At 46.1% G+C, this 24872-nt stretch overlaps 1 protein-coding gene across 3 annotated transcripts in view; it reads right to left on the bottom strand.

Moving 5' to 3' along the window:
* The window catches only part of LOC115095459 (caltractin-like), an 84717-nt gene that overhangs the window by 41529 nt on the left and 18316 nt on the right, over positions 1–24872 (bottom strand). For 2 of the 3 annotated variants that reach the window (XM_029609136.1, XM_029609138.1), the window contains exon 2: positions 14574–14707. In XM_029609136.1, coding sequence (XP_029464996.1) covers positions 14574–14707 — 134 coding nt within the window. Of the gene's footprint in view, positions 1–14573; positions 14708–24040; positions 24175–24872 lie in introns of those variants that run through there. The other variant, XM_029609137.1, reaches the window with a different exon arrangement.

The following is a 24872-nucleotide window of genomic DNA, read 5'->3' as shown; positions in this document are numbered from 1 at the left end:
TGGATGGGAACTGAAATACAGTTTTATTTATTTTTTGATTGGTTAAACCAATGTAATCACCATATGCAGTTTAGTTTTTGTTTACATTATTCGCAAATACCCTTTTTGGATGTGCTAATACTAAATACCGGTTCCAGTTTTTCTACCACTATTTTTCGCAAGGATACCGACCGTAATACAATCCTTAAGTTTGACAGCTGTCACCCCAAACACTTAAAAACCAACATCCCGACCGGACAGTTCCTGAGGTTACGTAGATTGTGCTCCTCTACGTCTGACTACGTTCAAAAAGCTAAGGAGATGCTCTCCCGGTTTAGGCTGAGAGGGTACCCTTACAAAGTTCTTAGAGCTGCCTATAAAAGAGCCTTATATGTCAACAGGGATTGGTTATTTTTACCGTCTCGTAAGGATGATAGTTCCTCTTTAAATTGCATTTTGCCGTTCTCACCATCGAGCCACGCGATATCCTGCATTCTTAGAAAACACTGGTCTTCCTTAGCACTCTCTACTCTGTTTCATAGCTCTTTAAGGTTTACGTATCGTAGAGGAAAAAATTTTCGTGATATTCTGACTAACTCAGACTTCCTATCTAATCGTTCTATTGCCACACAGATTGGTACTCACAGACCCTGTGGAAACTGCTCAGTTTGCAAACACACAACTACTCTTTCTGATTTCATCGAACCCCTTTCCTCAAGACGTTATACTCTACGTCAAGATTCGGACTGTGCCTCCATAGGCGTGGTTTACATTATCCGCTGCCCTTGTGATATGCTATACGTAGGAAAAACCACAAGACAGATACGTACCCGAGTGATCGAACATAGATCGAATATTAAACATTCCCGTAACTTGGCCCCCCTAGTGGATCATTGGTTATCACGCTCACACACAATTTCTGATTTATTCTTTTTTGTTTTAGAAATTGTGACACCTCCATTACGTGGTGGTGATTTTGATCTTTTACTGACGCGTTGTGAACAAAGGTGGATACACCGGTTAGACTGTGTGATTCCCAAGGGCCTTAATAAAGAAATCGAATGGTTTCATTTTACATAATCTTGATAGGCTGCAGCTGATACCACCTCAGCTGCGATAGGTTGGCTCTTTCTCTTTTCTGATTGGTCTTTGAAATCTGGTTGGCGCGAGTTTTGACAGCTTTTAAGCTGTCCTTGAACCTCGCTCGAACGCACTCCATGCCTGGAACTTAAGAAATCCGTCTAAAGGTAAAATGTATGTGTGCATCTACCTGTATTGACTCTGTACCATTACTATTTCTTATACAGTCCTTTTGTTAATTTTTAGATTTTCCTCTTTGAATTTGTGGGCATCCCTCCCGACGCAGCCGCTGGCGAAACACGGGACTGTGTCGGGGGACCCCGTGTGCATGAAAAATTGCGCTGTATAACATTGGAGTTGCCGATTTGTGAATAAATAAGACTTTCAACTTATATACCAGTCTGAAGTATCGTGACTGTATTACACAATATTAGCATTCGTGGTGGATTTTTACATAACTATTTTGAATGCTATCCATATGCTCGGTTTGCTTGTGGTTTGTTCTCCCTCTCTTAAAAGAGCGTTTAAATGGCTACTGGTACAGAGGATCAGACCTTTAGCTACTCTGATGATGTCCTTCAAGCTGTCCTAGCCGACGCTCCATTTTTTGCAGACCCAGAAACTGAGGATTTGCCGACCGTATCGTGGACTGACGCTATCAATTCACAGAAACGCTTGACCCGAGCAGAACTCCACGCTTCCACCCTAATTGAGTATTGCCGGGTGAGGAGAATACCTCGAGGACTTCGGGTACAAAAAGCTCCCAGACTGCACATGGACAATTCGGCTTTTGTTACACGCTGGAATCAGATTCTGAATAAGTGCTCCCTCGATCTTATGCTATTGATCATTGAGACGACTAAAGAGATCATCATTCCACTTAAAAGTGAAGTCGACACAAATATACAAACCATCCGATCGACTGCAGTATCAATAGAGGAGTTTGAGCAGCAACATTCTGAATTTATTGAAAATTTAAACAAATTTAAGAAAGAACTCAAAGTTCAGAAATATAAAAAATTTCAACGTGACACAACTGATTATAAGTCCGGCTACGTTTATCAATGGATGAATCCTATAAAACCGCAAAAGAAAAAGGTAGCTTTTGCCCAATCATCAGACGACTCGTCTGGCGAGGAATCTACTCTCCCCCCATTACAGCATATTCAACCGGCACCTGGCTCCTCTTCATCATCCTCCTCTATTGCTGCGGCTTTTTTAGACCCAGTACCAGTGCCCCGCAACAACCGGGGTTCGAAATTACGAGGTCGACCACCAATGAATTCACGATCCACCCGCATCACACGACAACAACAGGATCCTTGGCAATAAACACTGATACAGTATTTAATCTCTCTTCTAGGACGTTTGCACAAGACGAGTTAACATTGCTAGCGAGAGGACTCTCTTTTGTACCTACTGCTAAAGTTGATATATTTGATGTTCAGGTTCATTTATACCGATTTTTTAGATCCTTGAAATTGAAACTGTTCTTTTCAGATGTTCCTCCCATACAAGATGACTCTCTTGTGTCTGTTAAATCTAAATGGGTTCCTCCAGGCCCAGTGGACCCTATGATTCTAGCTTTCGAAAAATTGGTTCAGAATGACATTAAACTATTGATTCAAGATCGTCAATATGTACACTTTAACTTATCTAAACATGAAAGGACTTTGTTACGCTCTCTGTCTGAGGACCCGTCTATCATTATAAAATCGGCAGATAAGGGTGGGGGGACGGTGGTTTTGAATAGAGCAGATTATAAAACTGAGGTTCTCCGCCAGCTGCAGGACACGACTTTCTATCTCCCCTTACCCTCAGATCCGACAGAAGTATTAAAGTTAGAAATAGCTTCGATTATACAGGACGCTGTCGCTCATCGTTATATCACCAGCCGGGAAGCTAATTACCTCACCACCCCAAACCCTGTTGTACCAGTGTTCTATATACTTCCGAAAATCCACAAATCCCTCGAGAACCCACCGGGGCGTCCGATAGTATCAGGGATAGGCTCGGTTTTGGAGCCCCTTTCACAATTCGTGGACATTTTTTTAAGACCTTTTGTCCCACGGATTAAATCATATGTACGTGACTCCTCCCATCTCATTACCTTATTAGAAAATACAGATTTTCCCTCTGAACCTTTTTTACTTATCACTTTAGATATCGTTTCTCTTTATTCGAATATCCCTCAATCTGAAGCTCTCACAATAATTGAAAATACTTTGGATTCCCGTACAGAACCATCTAGGGTCCCCACTTCATTTCTAATGCAATTGACTACTTTGGCACTTACAAAAAACTATTTTCGTTTTGAGTCTTCTTTTTTTCAGCAGATCAAAGGGACAGCAATGGGTGCCACCATGGCACCCAGTTTAGCATGTTTATTTGTCGCTCAATTTGAGGACACATATATATACCCTTCACATTGGTGGCATTTTGTGCACTCCTGGTATCGTTATATTGACGACATTTTACTGATTTGGATGGGAACTGAAATACAGTTTTATTTATTTTTTGATTGGTTAAACCAATGTAATCACCATATGCAGTTTAGTTTTTGTTTACATTATTCGCAAATACCCTTTTTGGATGTGCTAATACTAAATACCGGTTCCAGTTTTTCTACCACTATTTTTCGCAAGGATACCGACCGTAATACAATCCTTAAGTTTGACAGCTGTCACCCCAAACACTTAAAAACCAACATCCCGACCGGACAGTTCCTGAGGTTACGTAGATTGTGCTCCTCTACGTCTGACTACGTTCAAAAAGCTAAGGAGATGCTCTCCCGGTTTAGGCTGAGAGGGTACCCTTACAAAGTTCTTAGAGCTGCCTATAAAAGAGCCTTATATGTCAACAGGGATTGGTTATTTTTACCGTCTCGTAAGGATGATAGTTCCTCTTTAAATTGCATTTTGCCGTTCTCACCATCGAGCCACGCGATATCCTGCATTCTTAGAAAACACTGGTCTTCCTTAGCACTCTCTACTCTGTTTCATAGCTCTTTAAGGTTTACGTATCGTAGAGGAAAAAATTTTCGTGATATTCTGACTAACTCAGACTTCCTATCTAATCGTTCTATTGCCACACAGATTGGTACTCACAGACCCTGTGGAAACTGCTCAGTTTGCAAACACACAACTACTCTTTCTGATTTCATCGAACCCCTTTCCTCAAGACGTTATACTCTACGTCAAGATTCGGACTGTGCCTCCATAGGCGTGGTTTACATTATCCGCTGCCCTTGTGATATGCTATACGTAGGAAAAACCACAAGACAGATACGTACCCGAGTGATCGAACATAGATCGAATATTAAACATTCCCGTAACTTGGCCCCCCTAGTGGATCATTGGTTATCACGCTCACACACAATTTCTGATTTATTCTTTTTTGTTTTAGAAATTGTGACACCTCCATTACGTGGTGGTGATTTTGATCTTTTACTGACGCGTTGTGAACAAAGGTGGATACACCGGTTAGACTGTGTGATTCCCAAGGGCCTTAATAAAGAAATCGAATGGTTTCATTTTACATAATCTTGATAGGCTGCAGCTGATACCACCTCAGCTGCGATAGGTTGGCTCTTTCTCTTTTCTGATTGGTCTTTGAAATCTGGTTGGCGCGAGTTTTGACAGCTTTTAAGCTGTCCTTGAACCTCGCTCGAACGCACTCCATGCCTGGAACTTAAGAAATCCGTCTAAAGGTAAAATGTATGTGTGCATCTACCTGTATTGACTCTGTACCATTACTATTTCTTATACAGTCCTTTTGTTAATTTTTAGATTTTCCTCTTTGAATTTGTGGGCATCCCTCCCGACGCAGCCGCTGGCGAAACACGGGACCGTGTCGGGGGACCCCGTGTGCATGAAAAATTGCGCTGTATAACATTGGAGTTGCCGATTTGTGAATAAATAAGACTTTCAACTTATATACCAGTCTGAAGTATCGTGACTGTATTACACAATATTAGCATTCGTGGTGGATTTTTACATAACTATTTTGAATGCTATCCATATGCTCGGTTTGCTTGTGGTTTGTAAACCCTGATACATACCAGGGATGTAGAACTTTCCTGAGAAGGCAATAAGGTACCCACCATCTCTCAACACTATCCTTTTTTTGCTCAAACAAGACCTCTCAAGTGTAAGTCCTCAAGACAGAATCGACCTGGATACCCGTGAAACACCAGACCCTGCCTCAGGACACCTGAATTCTGAAGTAAAGAGAAGGAACAATTGCACCCCAAAGCTACCTTGATCAATTGGGTGCTACCAGGGCTATCGATTCTTGAAGCCTGGAGGTCTTCTGCAGGAGACTGTATTTCCTTTATGGCCTCTAATAGACAAAGCAGTTGCTGCTCTAGCTAGGTCTGAGCTAAGACATCCAGACTGGATAACCATCTTTCTCATCTTCTGCTGTAGAATCTTTCTACATGTACATTCCTGTGGGATGACATTAGCTCAACTCTGGCTCCCGTCATTGCACCACAATATGATGAAAGGCCTTTCTGACAGTTCCAACTGCCCAGGTTCCAGAACAATGAGGCTATGACAGTCCGCATAAATCTTCTTTCTTCCATGTATGCGAGATGCCAATAGTATTCTTAGGTATTTCTCCTCCCAGGCTATACATGATTATCATTTAAACTGACACCTGAGAGCTCTTGGCATCAACTTGATGAATCACATACACAACTACCAAGGCATTGTACAACAAAATCCAGAATACTTGATTTCAAAGAACCAGAGCCAAATGGAGCAATGCCAAGCCTTCTGCTCTGGTTACCAACCAGACTGGCCACCTGGTCTCTACAGATGAACAGGTTTCCTGTGAAAAAGCTACCTTGACAATGCGCTCCCCAGCCTAAGAAGTTGGTATTTGTTGACCCTTCCTCTTAAGGAGGAGGCATCAATCTACTCTCTTCTCCAATTCTTGGGAACAAGCCACCAATTGTAACCTGATCCTGTCTGATCTGGGGCTGAGAACCCAATTAGATAGCTCTGTGACTAAGGATCTCACTTGGAAGCAGGGCTCTCTGCAAGGCCCTCATGAGAGCCCTCACTCACTGAACCAGCTCCAAGACTGTCACCATGGACCTCAACACCTGAAGTTAAGCCCATACGGAGGATAGTGTTATGTGCCAAACATGCTTATGGCGCTTCTCCACGGTCACAAGAATATTGTATTTAGATTTTGTAGAAAGTATAATTTTTTATTGAGCAATATAAGTGTTGCGTCCGTCGGTCTCAGACGGCTTCGATCTCTGTGCCTCACCTTTCTTCCTTCTCTCTCCTCAAGCCTTGAGAAGATGGCTGCTGCCGCGTCTTCATGCCACTCTCTCCGGCATCCGCGGAATGGCAATGGCGACGGTGTTCGCCATGTTTCTCCTGAGGGCCTCCTAGGGTGCGCACGCCACCCACGTCATGGCGGGGACCTCGGGGACGTCCCCTCTGAGTGACGTCAATCCATCCAGGTATTTAGCCTGCCCTTCATTTGCTAACAAACTGAGGCCTGGATTTATCAAAATGCGGTAAGTACCGCATGCGATTGCAAAAGGGGCGTGGTTTATGCAAAAATTCAGTTTATTGCAGAATGTGCAATAGGTGTCAGACCTGTTGTATTTCCTGCATATGACCACTAGGTGGACCATTTTGAGAGCAAGAGAGTGAGAGAGCCTGGCCATAATATCATCCCCATAGGTAGGTATTTGTATCCCTATGGTAGGCCCACCTAGTAACTCGAGGTGGGGTTTAGGTATGAGTGTAGGGGGTTAGGGGCCACTTTGACATTCTACGTGACACGTACGAACAGAACAGTGGTCTCTTGTGAAGATTTGATGGCCTTCGGAGTGAGGAAACTCACTCCAAGATGAGATTTGGGCAAGGTTCTCTCAACCTAGCTTGATGGACTCTCTACCTGGGTAACATTTATGCTTCGGCTGCACTTCTGGCAGGAAGGGCACCTTGGTAGGGCCTCTCTGGCATCTGTGTGCCAGGCTAGGATTTCTTCCTGGGCTCCCCCTTGCAGCACAGCAGAGGTGGCCATGTTGGATTTGGCCACGCGGTCTACAGCGGCCTCAGGAGAGCATGATATTTCCCACAGCAACTGTCCCCAGTTGGGGCAGGCACCAGGATGGCTCAAGGTAAATTTGAAATGGAGGATTTCCCTCTTGATGTTGGCTCCATAGATGTGGATTCTCCACACGACTGGGACTCGGAGGATTCCCAGGTATTTTCATTGGAGTTTGTTTTGTTGATACACCAGATGTTTTGGCTAAGAAGTCATCAACGGGGCATAGCAGGTCATGGCCTTGATCCACGGGTAGTCCCTTTTCGAGTGCCTGGTTTGGTCTCACTAAGTGTAAGAAGTCCGAGGGGGTTCGGCATGTGTTGGGTCTATCCTCGGCCGGTGACCTGAAGGGGGATGTGGACGATTCCAAGGATTTGCAGGAATCCCAAGGGGAGCCCTGGGGGGGTGGGGTGGACCCTCTGCAGGAGGAGGACCCAGATCTGACTGGGAACCCAGAGGAGGTTTCCATGGTTGCAAAGTAGTGTATCTCTTTCACAGAGAAGAGTCTTGCACTTGATTCCACAAGTTCTTCAGGGACTGGGAATCAAAGTAAGGCAGAAAAAGTCTGACTTGGAGGCTGTTGATCCTGTGTTGAATGGCCTGTGGGGTCTGGTGAAGGCATTTCCCTTTCACAAGTCAGGGAAGAAGCTGGTTGCATGGGAGTGGGTCACTCCATAAGCCGGGCTGAGAGTGGGCGAAGCTATGGCTAAGCTCTATCCTTTGCTGGAGGAGACCTTGGAGTTGTTAGCTCTTCCCAAGTTGGCTGCTTCAGTTTTGGCGGTCACGAAGAAGACAACTATTCCGGTGGTAGGCTAGGCTTGGCCATGTTAAGGGATGTGCAGGACTGGAAGTTGAAGCTTCACCTCAAGAAGGTCTTTGAGGTTTCGGCTCTGGCCATCAAGAATGTGGTGTGCAGCAGTTTGGTCCAGAGGGCATGTCTGCACCGGGTCCAACAGTTGCAAGATTTGTAAACTTCAGGGGGGATCTGTGGCGCAGCAGGCTGACTGTTTAAAGGTTGCTGTTTCTTATGGAGCCGATGCTTTCTATGATCTTGTTAGGTCCTCTTTACGAATTATAATGTTTGTTGTATCAGCCCGACATTTGCTGTAGGACAATTGGAAGTTTCATCAATCCAAGAGTTCCAGTGGTCCGCAGAGGCAGCCTCTGGCCAGGGATTTGTCCTGGGATCAGTCCTTGGGGGGGGGGGGGGAATCAGCAGAAAACCCTCTCAGGTCACCTCTAGTATTGATGCAGGGGGAGCTAAGTCCTTTAATGAAGCAGGGCCAGCCCACTCTTTGGTTCCGGCTGTTAGAGGGCATTTATCACTTTTTGGGGAGTGGGCCAGGGTCACCATGGACCAGTGGGTCCTTGAGGTGGTAAGAGAAGGCTATGCATTAGAATTTGCACGTCCCATCAGGGATGCCTTTGAAGTCCTCTCGCAAAGCAGGTAGCGATTCAAGGAGCAGCGAAGAGGGAGGTATTCTATCTATTTCGAGATGATAAAGAAAGAGGGCTCATTTCAACCCATTCTGGATTTAAAGAGGGTGAATGTGGCCCTCAGAGTTCCGCGGATTCACATGGAAACTCTAAGGTCTGTCATTGCGACAATACACAAGGCAGAGTATTTGGCATCTCTAGATCTGAAAGAGGCTTATTTGCATATAGCGATCTGTGGTTCATGATTCTTGGGGAACATCTACAGTTTCAAGCTTTTCCCTTTGGTCTGACAACAGTGCCGCACATGTTCACCAAGATGATGGAGGTGGTGATGGCGACTTTGAGAAGGGAAGGAGTGCTGGTGCATTCGTACCTGGAAGACTGGCTCATATAAGCAAAGTCAGAGGACCTCTGTTGACAGCACCTTCTGCAACTGCAGGCGTCGCAGATGGTGCTGTGAGGCCTGCAGTCTTTAGGCTGGGTGGTGAATTTTGCGAAGTCATCTCGTTCCCTAGAATATCTGGGGGCACAGTTTGACACGCGGGAGGGGATAGTGTTCCTCATGGAAGAGAGAATTCTGAAGCTTAAAGGTCAGGTTCATCACCTGTTGCAGCTTTCAGTGCCCAGAGTTTGGCACTATTTTCAGGACCTCTATTCCATGGCATCAACTCTGGGGTTAGTCCCTTGTGTATTTACGCATATGCGGCCTCTTCAGAGAGCTCTTCTCTTGTGATGGAATTCATTGTCGGGGGAGTTTTAGCTTCCTCTGCCACTCGAGCGGGAAAGCAGGGATAGTCTTTCCTGACAGCTGCTTCGGACCAATCTAGAGCGTGGTTTAAAATTGGAAGTTTCAGATTTGGTGATGGTCATTACTGATGCCAGCCTTTCAGGTTGGGGAGCAGTGTGTCAGGATCAGGTGGCTTGGGCCAATGGTCAAGGAAAGAGGCTTTTGGTCTATTATTTGGTTAGAGACAAGAGCGGTGCAATTCACTTTCCTTGCTTTTCTGCCATGATTGCGCGGTCAGCCAGTGAGGGTGCTGTCAGACAATGCAACATCAGTGGCTTATATCAAATGGAAAAGTGGGCCCAAGAGTCAAGTGGTGGCCCAGGAGGCGCAGGAGTTGGTCCTCTGGGTGGAGCAGCACTTGAAGAGAATAGCGGCTTTGCTCATAGCCGGGGTGGACAATGTTCAGGCAGACTTCCTGAGTTGGAGGACATTGGATCCCGGTGAGTGGGAGCTCTCAGAAGTGGCGATAAGTCTCATTTGCAGGAGATGGGGTCCTCCTCATATGGATCTGATGGCAACCAGAAAGAACGCAAACACCCCTCAGTTCTTCAGCCGAAGAAGAGAGCACGGAGCAGAGGGTTTTGATGCCCTGGTGCTGCCATGGCTTCAGAATGTGTTGTTGTAAATCTTTCCTCTGTGGCCCCTGGTGGGGCAAGGTGATATGGCGCATAGAAAGGCATCTGGGGGCCATAGTTCTGGTGGTTTTAGAGTGGCCATGCCACCCTTGTTTGCAGATCTCATCAACTTGGCCATAGTCGGGCCCCTGAGGTTCAACATCTGGAGAATCTGCTCCACCAGGGCCCCATATTTTCTGACCAGGCAGCTCAGTTTGTCTTGTGGCCTGGCTTTTGAAAGGAAGCATCTATGGCAGCGGAGTTATCCTGAAGCGGTTATCACCACCTTCAGCCTAGGTGGACTTCCACATCTTTTATCTTATGTGCGAATTTGGAAGGTCTTTGAGTCTTGGTGAATGCTGAGAGATGTGCAGGCATTGCAAGCTTCAGTATCACATATTTTGACCTTCCGTCAGGAGGGGTTGATCAACGGTTTGGCCTTTAACTCCCTCAGGATTCAGGTAGTGGTGTTGGGCTGTCTCTGTGGGAAGATGCAGGAAGGGAGGAGGAATAGCCTAGTGGTTAGATCAGTGGACCATGAACCAGGAGACCAGGGTTCGAGTCCAGCTGTCACTCATTGGGCAAGTCATTTTACCCTCCATTGCCTCAGGTACAAAAACTTAGATTGTAAGCCCTCTGGGGATAGAGAAATACCTACATTACCTGAATGTTAAACCGGTGTGATATCTCTATTGAGATTGAATGTCGGTATATAAAATAAATAAATAAAGGTGCAGGGTTATATCCTGTCTGTGCATCCAGATGTCATACATTTCCTTCAGGGAGTGAATAATTTGCATCCACCAGTGAGGAAGGCATGTCTGTCATGGAGTCTTAACCTGGTGCTTACAGCATTGTGTAAAGCTCCGTTTGAACCTCTGAAGAGAGCACCCGTGGAGAATTTGACTCTTAAAGTAGTGTTTCTGGTGGCCATTTGTTCAGCGAGGAGAATTTTGGAACTCCAGGCTTTGTCATGCTGGGATCTGTTTCTGTAGATTTCAGAGGTTCCCTTTTTTCTACAAAAGTGGTATCAGGGTTTCATATTAATCAAACTGTGGAACTTTCAGCCTTTCTGGATTTGGATTCCTCCGCTTCTCATGCAAGGGAGCTGAGGCTATTGGATGTTCAGCGAGCATTACTACAATATTTGAGGATCACGAATGATTTTCACTTATCAGATCACCTTTTCATTCTCTGGAATGGGCCAAAGAGGAGGCATCAGTCTTCCAAAGCTATAATTGCACATTGGCTTGAACAGGTGATCAATTCAGTTTATATCTCTAAGGGTCGGCTGGTGCCGGACGGTTTGAGGGCTCATTCGACGCGTTTGCATACAGCCTCTTGGGCTGAGGCACAGCAGGTATTGCTAGAGGGGATTTGCAGGGCAGCGACTTGGAAGTCATTGCACACTTTTGCCAGGCTTGGATATCAGAGCTCCAGCTTCTCTGTGCTTTGGTGAGAGCGTTCTGCGAGCGGGACTCTCCAAGTCCTACCCAGTTTAGTGGGCTTAGGTACATCCCAGGAGTCTGGACTGATATGGGTACATACTAGGGATGTGAATCGTTTTAGGACGATTAAAATTATCGTCCGATAATTTTAATATCGTCTTAAACCGTTATGGAACACAATACAATAGAGATTCTAACGATTTATCGTTATAAATCGTTAGAATCGTGAGCCGGCACACTAAAACCCCCTAAAACCCACCCCCGACCCGTTAAATTAAATCCCCCACCCTCCCGAACCCCCCCCCAAATGACTTAAATAACCTGCAGGTCCAGCGGCGGTCCGGAACGGCAGCGGTCCGGAACGGGCTCCTGCTACTGAATCTTGTTGTCTTCGGCCGGCGCCATTTTCCAAAATGGCGCCGAAAAATGGCGGCGGCCATAGACGAACATGATTGGACGGCAGGAGGTCCTTCCGGACCCCCGCTGGACTTTTGGCAAGTCTTGTGGGGGTCAGGAGGCCCCCCCCCAAGCTGGCCAAAAGTTCCTGGAGGTCCAGCGGGGGTCAGGGAGCGATTTCCCGCCGCGAATCGTTTTCGTATGGAAAATGGCGCCGGCAGGAGATCGACTGCAGGAGGTCGTTCAGCGAGGGTTCCGGCGCCTCGCTGAACGACCTCCTGCAGTCGATCTCCTGCCGGCGCCATTTTCCGTACGAAAACGATTCGCGGCGGGAAATCGCTCCCTGACCCCCGCTGGACCTCCAGGAACTTTTGGCCAGCTTGGGGGGGGCTCCTGACCCCCACAAGACTTGCCAAAAGTCCAGCGGGGGTCCGGAAGGACCTCCTGCCGTCCAATCGTGTTCGTCTATGGCCGCCGCCATTTTTCGGCGCCATTTTGGAAAATGGCGCCGGCCGAAGACAACAAGATTCAGTAGCAGGAGCCCGTTCCGGACCGCTGCCGTTCCGGACCGCCGCTGGACCCGCAGGTTATTTAAGTCATTTGGGGGGGGGGGTTCGGGAGAGTGGGGGATTTAATTTAAAGGGTCGGGGGTGGGTTTTAGGGGGTTTTAATGTGCCGGTTTTGAATTTTACGTTTTTTCGATTTTTTACGATTTTTCACGATTTTTCACGATATTTTACCCCCCCAAACGGCAACAATACGATTCCCTCCCCCTCCCAGCCGAAATCGATCGTTAAGACGATCGAGGACACGATTCACATCTCTAGTACATACTGGAAGGGAAAATTGGTTTTTACCTAATTTTTGTTCCTGTAGTACCACAGATCAGTCCAGAGGTCCATACATGTGAAGGGAGAGTCAGCTGCTCATTCTGGTGGTTTGTCTGTAATGCAGAGTTGTTAACAGTGCTTATGCTGTTCTCGTTGTTCTACTTATATTCTGGGAAAGAGTTTTTCTAGTTGGTTATAGCGTCACCATCCTCCTGTTTGTTGTGGAGGGAATGGGTTGTTAAATTTTGTAGGTTTTACATCTTGGCTTGGAAACAGGTCAATACTGAGGGACTGCAGGTGGTATACTTGGTTATATTTCTGTTTCAATAAAACTTTATCTGTCTCCATCTGCTGGCAGTGGTACAAAACTCAGGAGTCTCGATTGATCTGTGGTACTACAGGAACAAAATTAGCAGTAAGAACCAATTTTCCTTTTACCACTTCTTTGGAGATAAGAGGAGACAATCTCACCTTTTTTTTCCCATCAAGCAAACACCTATAAAACTGGCTTCAGAAGAATCCCATTCCAAAACAACCATAAGATCCTTGACTGACATGAGCAATGGAAAACCCTGCTGGCTTCTGAATATTAGTAAAAATAGGATCTTCTGAGATCTCAGGACCTTTCTCCATTGTTCCCTCAGAAATGTTTTGCACCCTCAAGGAATGGGAAATTAAGGAGAACAGCTGTTCTTCAAGAAACAACCTGACCATTGTAGAGTTGTCTTTCCCTTCAGGGGAGCACTCCACGCTCTCCAACTCTCCCTCACTGGCACTTTCCTTTAAGTCACTTAGGGCCAGGAAGAATTACTGACTTAGAGGACATATTTTTTGTCCTACCTTCTCATCCTCTTAACATCTGAAATCTCAGGGTTGCTCCCCTGGAAAATCAAAATCCCAGGATAAGGAACTGAGGCTGTACTCTGCCCCAAATAGAATGCCTGTTGCAGACATCTTAAGAGCTCTGATGAAATGCTGGCAAATTGCAGAGACAGTTATCAGGGAGAGTAAACTGACAATATAAAAACCAGCCACTAATGCAACCCTGGAGGAACAGGCCCTAAGCTCCTGCACCACAGGATCCCAGGGAGTACAGCCTAGTTCAAACCTCTTGCCACGCATACAAAATGGACACCAGAATCGTTACGATAGATGAGCCACTGACAGGAACTGACTGAACTACCAGCTCTGCTGGAATGGTCCTCCTCCAGAGCACATATTTCCTTCTGCTCCCCAAATTTCTCTCTCTCTGCACAGCTGTGACTTCTCTCCCCTCCCCCCAATCTGCCTCGGCGTTACACAAGGCATACAAAGTGCGGGTTTTCCTCCATGCTCTACTGGGAAAGACATACCCTACATCGCATAAAAGAAAACAAACTCCTGGGTTGTGAAAAAGAGAAGCTTGTTCTGTTTTTCTTTTCTTTTTTTTTTTACTCACTTCAACGCTGTCTGCACAACACTGAGGCTCCCGAAAGGAAACACTGCTCTGTGCAGAAATTTTGCTTTCTTTCTTTTTAACTTTATGAAAATTAACAAGGCAGAGAGAGAATCAGAAACCAAACCGGATTTCTTTCCTGGGTTTTTTTTTTTTTTTTTAGAAGATCTAGTCAGTCTAGTCAGAGAAGAGAGAGAAGAAGGGAAGGGAAATGGGAGGAAACAGGGCAACAGAGAATGAAATGTGCACCCAAACCAAACCCTTGGAAAGCCCCCTGGTCTACCACCATGCTCAACTGAAGAAGGGAGCCCAAGACTTTCACAGAAGCCTATGTAAGGTGTCAGCAAGGCTGTTAATCTCTGCTTCCATCTGCTGGTTGATGGACATTGCCCATGCCTTTGGACTGGTCTGACTGGATGAAGAGGAAATACAGTCTGTGCGTTCCCAGGAGCTGAGCTTTGTACAGCTACAGTCTGTGACTCTCAGACTTACCCCAAGTCCTCGGTGTCAGATAGGTTGAAGATGAACTGCAGATCTCTGATTTCTTGGGCAGTAAGTTTTGGGTAGACTCCTGATGCCCTCAGTTCTTTTTTCTGAAGCTTTTCAGACTTCCAGTCCTGTAGCAACTGGGAGATTATGCAAGAGTTTAGTGCAGATATGGCCCTATTAATCAGGTTTACTTAGGGAATATCCACTGCTATTAATTGCATCAGTAGCATGGGATCTTCTTGGTGTTTGGGTAATTGCCAGGTTCTTGTGGCCTGGTTTGGCCTCTTTTGGAAACAGGATGCTGGGCTTGATGGACCCTTGGTCTGACCCAGCATGGCAATTTCCTATGTTCTTAGGGGTAGATTTTAAAAATTTGCTTTTGTTCGCGCACCAGGCGCGAACAAAAGTACGCTGGATTTTATAAGATACGCGCGTAGCCGCGCGTATCTTATAAAATCCGGGGTCGGCGCGCGCAAGGGGGTGCACATTTGTGCAACCTGCGCGCACCGAGCCCAGCACGCGCAGCCTGTTCCTTCCGAGGCCGCTCCGATTTCGAAGCGGCCTCGGAGGGAAATTTCCTTCGCCCTCCCCCCACCTTCCCCCACCTAACCCACCCCCCCGGCCCTATCTAAACCCCCCCCTACCTTTGTCGGCAAAGTTACGCCTGCTGAAAGCAGGCGTAACTTTGCACGCGCCGGCCGGCAGCCCCGCTCCGTCCTCCGGTCCCGGGGGCTGGTCCGGAGGCCTCGACCTCGCCCCCGGGCCGGCACCACGCCCCCGGGCCCGCCCCCGAAACTCCGCGGCACGCCCCCGAAACGCCGCGTCGTTTCGGGAACGCCCCCGGACGCACCCCCTCCCACCCCTTTTCGAAAGCCCTGGGACTTACGTGCGTCCCAGGGCTTTTCGCGTGCCGGCGGCCTCTGCAAAATAGGCGCAGGCCTTTTAAAATCCGCCCCTTAATGTACAGCATTACCATCAAGAATTTTTGTTGCTAACATAAACCACTTAGCGAAGCAGAACCCTGACAAGACAACTACCAATGCTCTTTACTCCTCATTAAAGGTAAGAATATATTTTTAATGATACTTTAACTCATTTTAGGACAAGCTATTGCTTTCATTAATCCTCTGTTTTCTGTTGGTTCTGAACTTCTACTTAAGGTAGTCTTGTTTCACTGTTACTTTAGAAAAATTTAGTTGAAAGGATTTCTGAAATTATTTGTTTACCTCAATAAAACTTTGAGGCAAACACATGAATTAGTTTTACATATCTTTTTAGAAAGCATCACTGAAATTCAATTACCATTCTTATAACAAAATCAAACTACTTCTGTATTGAATACTTCTAAAACAATCTCAATTTACCTATTGTATTCAAACACATCTATTTATAATTTTTTTAATCCATTGATATTATTCCTGTGAAGGGCTTCATGACAGATATTAATTTGATCCCTTTGATAGACTGTTGAACTTGAGAGAGACTGTATGTTATAGAATTTTTACAGAGCCATTCATTCCTATCACTTGCAGAAGTATAGAGAACAAGTTTTGCAAATTACTTTGTCAGCAGGCAGCCCATTCATCCTATTTAATAATTTCAATCCTTTCTATATCAGCGTTTTCCCAAAAACATTTAAAGTTGCCCATGCCCTCTTCTAATCTGTTTGACATTCATATCAGTCTCCTCTAGCACTGTGCTGAGTAATGTCATCACCAGCAATGTATCATGAGAGCTTGAGGTGATTTGAACCTCAACAATGCCACCTGTCTGAAACTATATCAGTAGTGGGTACACTTTTTTTTTTAACCTGGGTCATATTTGTGGCTCTCACATGCACTTGGGGGGTAGGGGATCCCCCATCGGAGTTCCATTCAAGGAGTGAGGGGGAGGAGAAGGGGGAGGAGCAAAGAGAAAGGGGGAAGAAAGCAAGGAAAAGGGAAATGGGATTGATCAAACAAACTTAGACCGGTCGTCTTAGTTGTTAAAATATTTTATTTGGGAGACTCAATGATTTTACATGCGAAAACTTAGAATTCCCAGATGGCCTGACTCTGGCCAAGTTTTGCCTGACATTAGGGCTGCATCAGGGGCTTATGATTCTGAAGGGTAGTGTATAAAAATAGATCTGTTCAGTCTGAGTATGAGGTACCTTTATTAATACTGCAGTAGTGATAGCATCAGTATATCCTTAAAACAATGCGTAATTCAAGTGATACGAGCTCCATCCAATGTTGTACAGACTGTAACTCCTATGGGGATTGAAATATGTACTGTGCACACCACAAACAGTGAAAACCTCTCAATCACTGTGTCCTCATAAAAAGTAACCTATATGTTGTGACGTTCAGACATTATGAAGATATAGCAGTTTTAAGCATGATTTTATTGTGTTGCCAATTAGTTTTTACTTTAATCTTTTTAGTCCACTTGACTTCGCAAAGCTTCAAGAGAGTCTTCACCACTAAGGCAATCAGAGGATATGTGTACAGAAGACCCTTGCCCCAAACACGAGCAAGGGCATCCAAGGTTGGTTTGATGTCTGATCTGTACAGGAAGCAGAACTGAGGCACCTTCCTGTTGCAAGGGGATGTAAATAAATCCATAACTGGGCTCCCCAGAGGCAGAATATCCAATTTACTACCCCCTGGTCCAGGGACCACTCGTGAGGTCTGAAGGCTCAACACAGCCTGTCCGCTACCACATTCTTCATCCTGGCCATGAGCCCTGTCCAGGGCTCATGACCAAATCTGGACTACTTCCTGACACAGGAGGTATGATCCCGTGCCTCCCTACTTATTGACATACCACATAGCTACCTGGTTGTCAGTTTGGATAAGGACAACTTTGTTGGACATCCAATCTCTGACAGCCCATAGCATATACCTGATTGCCCGAAGCTCCAGGAAGTTGATGTGACAAGATTATTCCTCAGAGGACCAGAGACCCTGGGTGCTGAGCACATCTACATAAGCTCCCCACCCCAAGCTGGACACATCCATGGTTAGGACAATTTGGGTAGGGATATTTCGAAAAGAGATCTCCCATTCCAGGTTTGAAAGTACCTGTCACCAGGACAATGAATCCCAGAGAGACAGGGTGACTAGGATGCAATCCTGGAGGCTCTGAGTGGCCTGATGCTACTATGACCTCAGGGTCCACTGGGCGCCTCGCATGTGTAAACGTGCCAAAGAAGTGCCATGGGCGATTGCGGCCATATGGTCCAACAGCCTCAACATGTGCCAGGCTGACACCTGCTGGCTTTGCTGAATCTCTACCGCTTTGTTCGTCAACGTGACAACCTTTTGACAAGGTAGGAAGGCCTTGGTCTGAGCCATGTCTAGCAGGGCTCCTGTGAAGTCCAAATGAAGTGAGGGGCTGAGATGGGACTTCGGGTAGTTGATGACAAACCGTAGTGACGTCAACATCTGGATGGTCAAGCGCATGGACCTGGTGGCCCCTGCCTGAGATGAGCTCTTGACCAGACAACCATTCAGATATGGGAAAACATGCACTCCCAGCCTGCGGAAGTGTGCCACCACCACGGCCAGGCATTTTGTGAAGACTTGTGTGACAGGCGCTAGCCCAAACAGCAACACTCGGTACTGGAAGTGCTGTTTTCCCACCACAAATCGGAGATACTTTCTGTGACTGTGGAAGATCTCTATGTGAGTCTATAGATTGAGGGAGCATAGCCAGTCCCCTTTTTGCAAAAGGGGGATCAAGGTGCCCAGGAAACCATCTTGAACTTTTCTTTCTTTTTTTTTTTTATAAACTTGCTCAAGGCCCTTAGGTATAAGATTGGATCGATTCCTCCTGTTCTTTTTGGAATCAGGAAGTACTTGGAGTAGAATCCCCACCCTCTTTGCCCTGGTGGTACAGGCTCGACCACCCTAGCCATTAAGAGGGAGGAGAGCTCCGTTAGCAGTACCTCTTGATGCACTGCTAGCCCCCAAAATGGGCATGGAGGGCAATCTGGTTGGACATCCAATAGGTACAATTGATACCCTTGATGGACGATGGAAAGAATCCACTAGTCTGAGGTTATTCTGGGCCACTGGTTCACAAAGAATCACAGCCTGCCCCCGACCGGAGGGTCCAACGTCCCAGGTATGGGCGACTGGCTTACGCTCCCTACGACCCAGTCAAAACCCCGTCCATGGAGTTGACTGAGGCACCGGCTTGAGGGCTCTCTGCTGCCTGTGACAGCCGTGTGATCCCTGATGGTGGTGATGGGAGCAAGGGAGTGGAAGATTGTATTTCCTTTGGCAAAAGAAAGACTTCCTTTGTCCCTGGCTCACAAGCCTCCTAGAAGAGGAGGAAAGGTCCGGATGGCTGGCAGAAAGTTGTTGGAGGGTTTGATAGTGGTCCCGAAGTTGGGCCAAGGCGTCCCTCACTCCATCTCCAAAGAGATTTTCCCCAGTACATGGCACGTTGGTGAGTCGTTCCTATACCTCCAGTCGGAGATCAGAAGCCCACAGCCATGCCATTCTGCGGATGCTGCTTCCCACGGCAGAGACTCTCGATGCTGTCTTGAAAACATCGTAGATTGCTGGGACCTCGTGTTTTCCACACTGCAGGCTCTTATGCATCAACGTCATGAGGGTGTCCTGCTGCTGTTGAGGCAGCTGCTCGGCAACTTCCTGCACCTGCTTCCAGATATACCGTGAGTACTGGCTCATTAAGAGTTGGTAGGCAGCAATGCAGGCAATGACCATTGCACCTTGAAACAACTTCTTCCCAAGAGCATCCATTGCTCTGTGGCCCTTCCCCGACAGCACTGAGGAATGAGTTCCAGAACCCTTAGCCCTCTTGAGGGCGGATTTGACTACCACTGACTGGTGGAGCAGCTGACGCTTATCAAATCCGGCAGCCTTCTGGATGAGATAGACCTCATCTGCTTTCTTATTAATGGGAGGCACTGTGAGAGGGTATTCCCATATCCTCAGCAGCAGCTTCTTAAGGATCTCATGCACTGGGATCGCCACGATCTCCTTAGGAGGCTCCATGAACTGGAGGATCTCAAGCATTTTGTGCCTGGCATTCTCCTCTGTTAACAACTGAAAGAGGATGACTTCTGCCATTATCCTCACAAACCCTGTGAAGGTCAAGCCATCAGGCGGAGACTTCCTTCACTCGTCTGGAGAAGGGTATGATGAGAGGCCCTCAGCGCCCTTGAAGAAGGACTCTGAAGCATCTTCCCCCCAGGGGCCATAGGCATTCTCATCTTCACTGTAAGCTATAGTGGATGGGGCCCTAGGTGCTCGGCCTTCATCCACAGGTACAGGTACCGGTAAAACTGGACAGGTATTGGCATCTCTGCCAGCCTAAGTAGAGCATCCTCTTCGGAGGAACTGAAAATGACCAATATATCAGACCGACACCAGCTGGGTTAGTAACATACCAATGAGCATGTTGAGCTTCTCCAGTAGCAGTATGAGGACAGGCAGCACCAGGGCCAATGCCAGTGTACAGGACCGAAGCTCTGCAGCACTTTTCCACCACCAGCTGGACTCAGCACTCCAGCTCCTCCTGAAAAGGAGGGGTAGCCAGATTTCTTCGGACCCACAAGGTGGATCGGTGACTGGTATCAGGACCAGTGGAGACAGTCACAGACCCATAGCACCAATGGAGGACTGGAACTCCTCCCTGAGGGGTCACTTCGGGAGCATTGCAACATAAGACAGTGCATCCCCATGCCCGGCACCATGCACCAACAGGAACCAGTGTCAATGCTTCTTCGGCTTCCCTCGATGCTCAGTCTGGTCATTCCCCATGCCAAGGCCGATGATGAGGAACTTGACGTACTCGGCTTGGAGGAGATCAATGGTCGTCAGTTTCCAGCGCCCCTGTCCACCGACGGCACCGACAGTCCCGCCAATTTCAATGGCGCAGTGTCCATCAGTGCGGCTCCCAGGTCCATCGATGCCAATGGCTCGGATTTCTTCAATCTGAATAGCTGTTCCATCTTGTCGAGTCGAAGCTGACTTTTCTTCAGGGTCATTTGGACAGATAAGCGGCAACCCTGGAATTCATGCAATGCCTCCAGGCAGAGGATACATATCTCATGGAATCAGTGATGGATATGGTCATTGGGCACTGGGGGCATCACCGAAAACTGGACGTGGCCATTTTGGTATGATAGAAAAGGGGTGCAAACCAAAAACGACGGTGGTGGGTGTCAATGATCGGCGGGCACTGAGGCACCACCACCACAGGGGATCGACTGCAAAAGGAAACTTACGAGAATTGCCGAAAACCTTGACTAGGAACACTACGGGGAGGCACCATGAGGGACCCGGTGATGGAACAATGAGAGAGAATCCGTGAAAATTGCAAGAAAAAGGAAAGTTTTCCACAAGGCCAAAAACAGCCAAAAGTGAGCCCACTCATACCACAAGGCTTACAGCTCTGCAGAAAGAGAGAGACTGGAGAGGGACCCCATATGGACATGTGGTATAGGGCATGCTGGGAATGCTCAGCGTGCCTAATCAAAGTTCTAGAAAATTTGGCATAAGTTTTTTGCATCGGGGCTCCATCTGATGATGATGTCATCCATGTGTGAGGACTGCCATCCTGCTTGTCCTAGGAGAGTATTTCTATTCCACTAATCAACAAATCTTGGTGATTTACAACTAGACTTACATATTCAAAATAGACCAAACTTACGACAAACAAATATGCAATAAAACAATAACAAAGTAAACAATAGCAAAAATAAAATGAAATTGATTGCATTTGTTGACTATCTTATGCACAGGAAATCAATACACAACACAACTGATGCCCCCCAAGGACTTCATTATGGCCTGCTGGGAGTACATAACTGATAGGCCATAGTACAAAGATAGGCCTTGAGGGTTTTTCTAAACCACAGATAATCCTTCTCTGTCCTAATTTCTTCCAGGAGATCATTCTACAAAGTCAGACCTGCAACCTTTGACATACAATTTCTAGATTCCATTAGGCATAACTCTTCAATTGAGTGGATTTCCAAAAGGCACTGGGACACTGACAGGAAGTAATGGCCCACATCTTTTTACTAAGTTACTTCACCCTCCATTGCCTGATTCATCAAGGTATTTTCCCATACACACAGAATGAAAGAAGAACCTTAGTGAATCAGGCAGTTAGATTGTGAGCCCTCTGGGGATAAGAACATAAGAACATAAGAAATTGCCATGCTGGGTCAGACCAAGGGTCCATCAAGCCCAGCATCCTGTTTCCAACAGAGGCCAAAACCAGGCCACAAGAACCTGGCAATTACCCAAACACTAAGAAGATCCCATGCTACTGATGCAATTAATAGCAGTGGCTATTCCCTAAGTAAAATTGATTAATAGCCATTAATGGACTTCTCCTCCAAGAACTTATCCAAACCTTTTTTGAACCCAGCTACACTAACTGCACTAACCACATCCTCTGGCAACAAATTCCAGGGCTTTATTGTGCGTTGAGTGAAAAAGAATTTTCTCCGATTAGTCTTAAATGTGCTACTTGCTAACTTCATGGAATGCCCCCTACTCCTTCTATTATTCGAAAGTGAAAATAACCGAGTCACATCTACTCGTTCAAGACCTCTCATGATCTTAAAGACCTCTATCATATCCCCCCTCAGCCGTCTCTTCTCCAAGCTGAACAGCCCTAATCTCTTCAGCCTATCCTCATAGGGAAGCTGTTCCATCCCCTTTATCATTTTGGTTGCCCTTCTCTGTACCTTCTCCATCGCAACTATATCTTTTTTAAGATGCGGCGACCAGAATTGTACACAGTATTCAAGGTGTGGTCTCACCATGGAGAGATATAGAGGCATTATGACATTTTCCGTTCTATTAACCATTCCCTTCCTAATAATTCCTAACATTCTATTTGCTTTTTTGACTGCTGCAGCACACTGAGCTGATGATTTTAAAGTATTATCCACTATGATGCCTAGATCTTTTTCCTGGGTGGTAGCTACTAATATGGAACCTAACATCATGTAACTACAGCAACGGTTATTTTTCCCTATATGCAACACCTTGCACTTGTCCACATTAAATTTAATCTGCCATTTGGATGCCCAATCTTCAAGTCTTGCAAGGTCCTCCTGCAATGTATCACAGTCTGCTTGTGATTTAACTACTCTAAATAATTTTGTATCATCTGCAAATTTGATAACCTCACTCGTCATATTCCTTTCCAGATCATTTATATATATATATATATATATATATTGAAAAGCACCGGTCCAAGTACAGATCCCTGAGGCACTCTACTGTTTACCCTTTTCCACTGAGAAAATTGACCATTTAATCCTACTCTCTGTTTCCTGTCTTTTAACCAGCTTGTAATCCACGAAAGGACATCGCCTCCTATCCCATGACTTTTTAGTTTACGTAGAAGCCTCTCATGAGGGACTTTGTCAAACGCCTTCTGAAAATCCAAATACACTACATCTACCGGTTCACCTTTATCCACATGTTTATTAACCCCTTCAAAAAAATGAAGCAGATTTGTTAGGCAAGACTTCCCTTGGGTAAATCCATGTTGACTATGTTCCATTAAATCATGTCTTTCTATATGCTTTACAATTTTGTTCTTGAGAATAGTTTCCACTATTTTTCCTGGCACTGAAGTCAGGCTCACTGGTCTATAGTTACCTGGATCGCCCCTGGAGCCTTTTTTAAATATTGGGGTTACATTGGCCACCCTCCAGTCTTCAGGTACAATGGATGATTTTAATGATAGGTTACAAATTTTAACTAATAGATCAGAAATTTCATTTTTTAGTTCCTTCAGAACCCTAGGATGCATACCATCCGGTCCAGGTGATTTGCTACTCTTTAGTTTGTCAATCTGGCCTACTACATCTTCCAGGTTCACAGTGATTTCGTTCAGTTCGTCTGACTCATCACCCCTGAAAACCATCTCCGGAACTGGTATCTCCCCAACATCCTCATTTGTAAACACGGAGGCAAAAAATTCATTTAGTCTTTCTGCAATGGCCTTATCTTCCCTAAGAGCCCCTTTAACCCCCTCTGACATCTAATGGTCCAACTGACTCCCTCACAGGTTTCTTGCTTTGGATATATTTAAAAAAGTTTTTATTATGAGTTTTTGCCTCTATGGCCAATTTCATTTCAAATTCTCTCTTCGCCTGGGGAAATACCTACAGTACCTGAATGGAATCCACTTCGAAGTGCCAGAAAAACCGGAATATAAATAAAATAATAAAATAAATACCTATTGCATAATGTGAAAGACCTAAAAAAAGGCAAAGGATCAATTCCAAACAAATAAATTAAAAAAATAATTTAAAACAAAAGAAAGACAACTTCACTTAGAGAACGGTTATCTAAAAAAAGAGGCTCCTCCAATAATAAAAATGCAAATATGTCTGAAAGCAAAGGCACTGAATTCCCAGGCTTTAAACAGATCATAGAAAATTCAATATTGTTAAAGGAATAGCGGTATATAACCTCACTTACCCTGCTGGCTTGACTTGCTCCCGTGCACCACAGATTTACTGAAAATAGCTGCACAAAGGCTGGAATTGGCGCACCAGTGGAAACACACCATCTTAAAGGCATAGGAACCAATCAGAGAGCTTACATGAGGCTGAAAAACTGCCCAAAATGAAACACCTTTTTTTTTTCTTCTCAAAATTTGTCACTACATGCACTGAACAACTAAGCTACCAAAAAAAAAAAAGTACTGGCCTTTCTATGCAGCTGTTTTCTTCTCACATCAGTATCAGAGATGACTTCTCCCCTGTTCCCTTTCCACCTTAGCACCATTTTTCAAGCTGACCCTAGCCAGGCCACACATGGATGTGCGAGAGTTGACCCAAGCAGTGCCTGTGCATGGGGGTATTAATAATAACAGCTTCTGCAGAGGGCTCTAGCGTGTTTCCTAGCAGTGGTTCCAGGGCCAACAATAATCACGCGCCTATAGGCTGGGAACTTGTGTTATGGGTTGCCGACTCTGGCTCCCCACCCTGGTCACCAGACAGAGATTCCAAGGGCTTGTCCTCTCCGCCCTTGACCTTCACAGCGATGGCTGTTTCCTTGGCCAGCGGTGGTCTCAGGAAGGGGTGCCTCGGCAGCCTCCGAGGCAGGGCGGGGGGGTCCCTATTGCTAGCTAAAGGCAGGGAGGAAAGGGGGCCATGGAAGAAGTTAAGCAAGCTTCTGCTTTACTGTCTTCTTCCTTTTGGCTGCTTTAGGAGGGCAGCAGAAATATACCGGCGGGGGCAGGGGAGGCAATGCCTGCTTCTCCATTTCCTCCCCCAAAGGTAGATATGCCTCTCTCTCCCTCCCCCCA

Source organism: Rhinatrema bivittatum, chromosome 7 (genome assembly GCF_901001135.1).
Source record: "Rhinatrema bivittatum chromosome 7, aRhiBiv1.1, whole genome shotgun sequence".
Classification (NCBI taxonomy): Eukaryota; Metazoa; Chordata; class Amphibia; order Gymnophiona; family Rhinatrematidae; genus Rhinatrema; species Rhinatrema bivittatum.
This window is presented reverse-complemented; position numbering and strand designations above follow the sequence as displayed.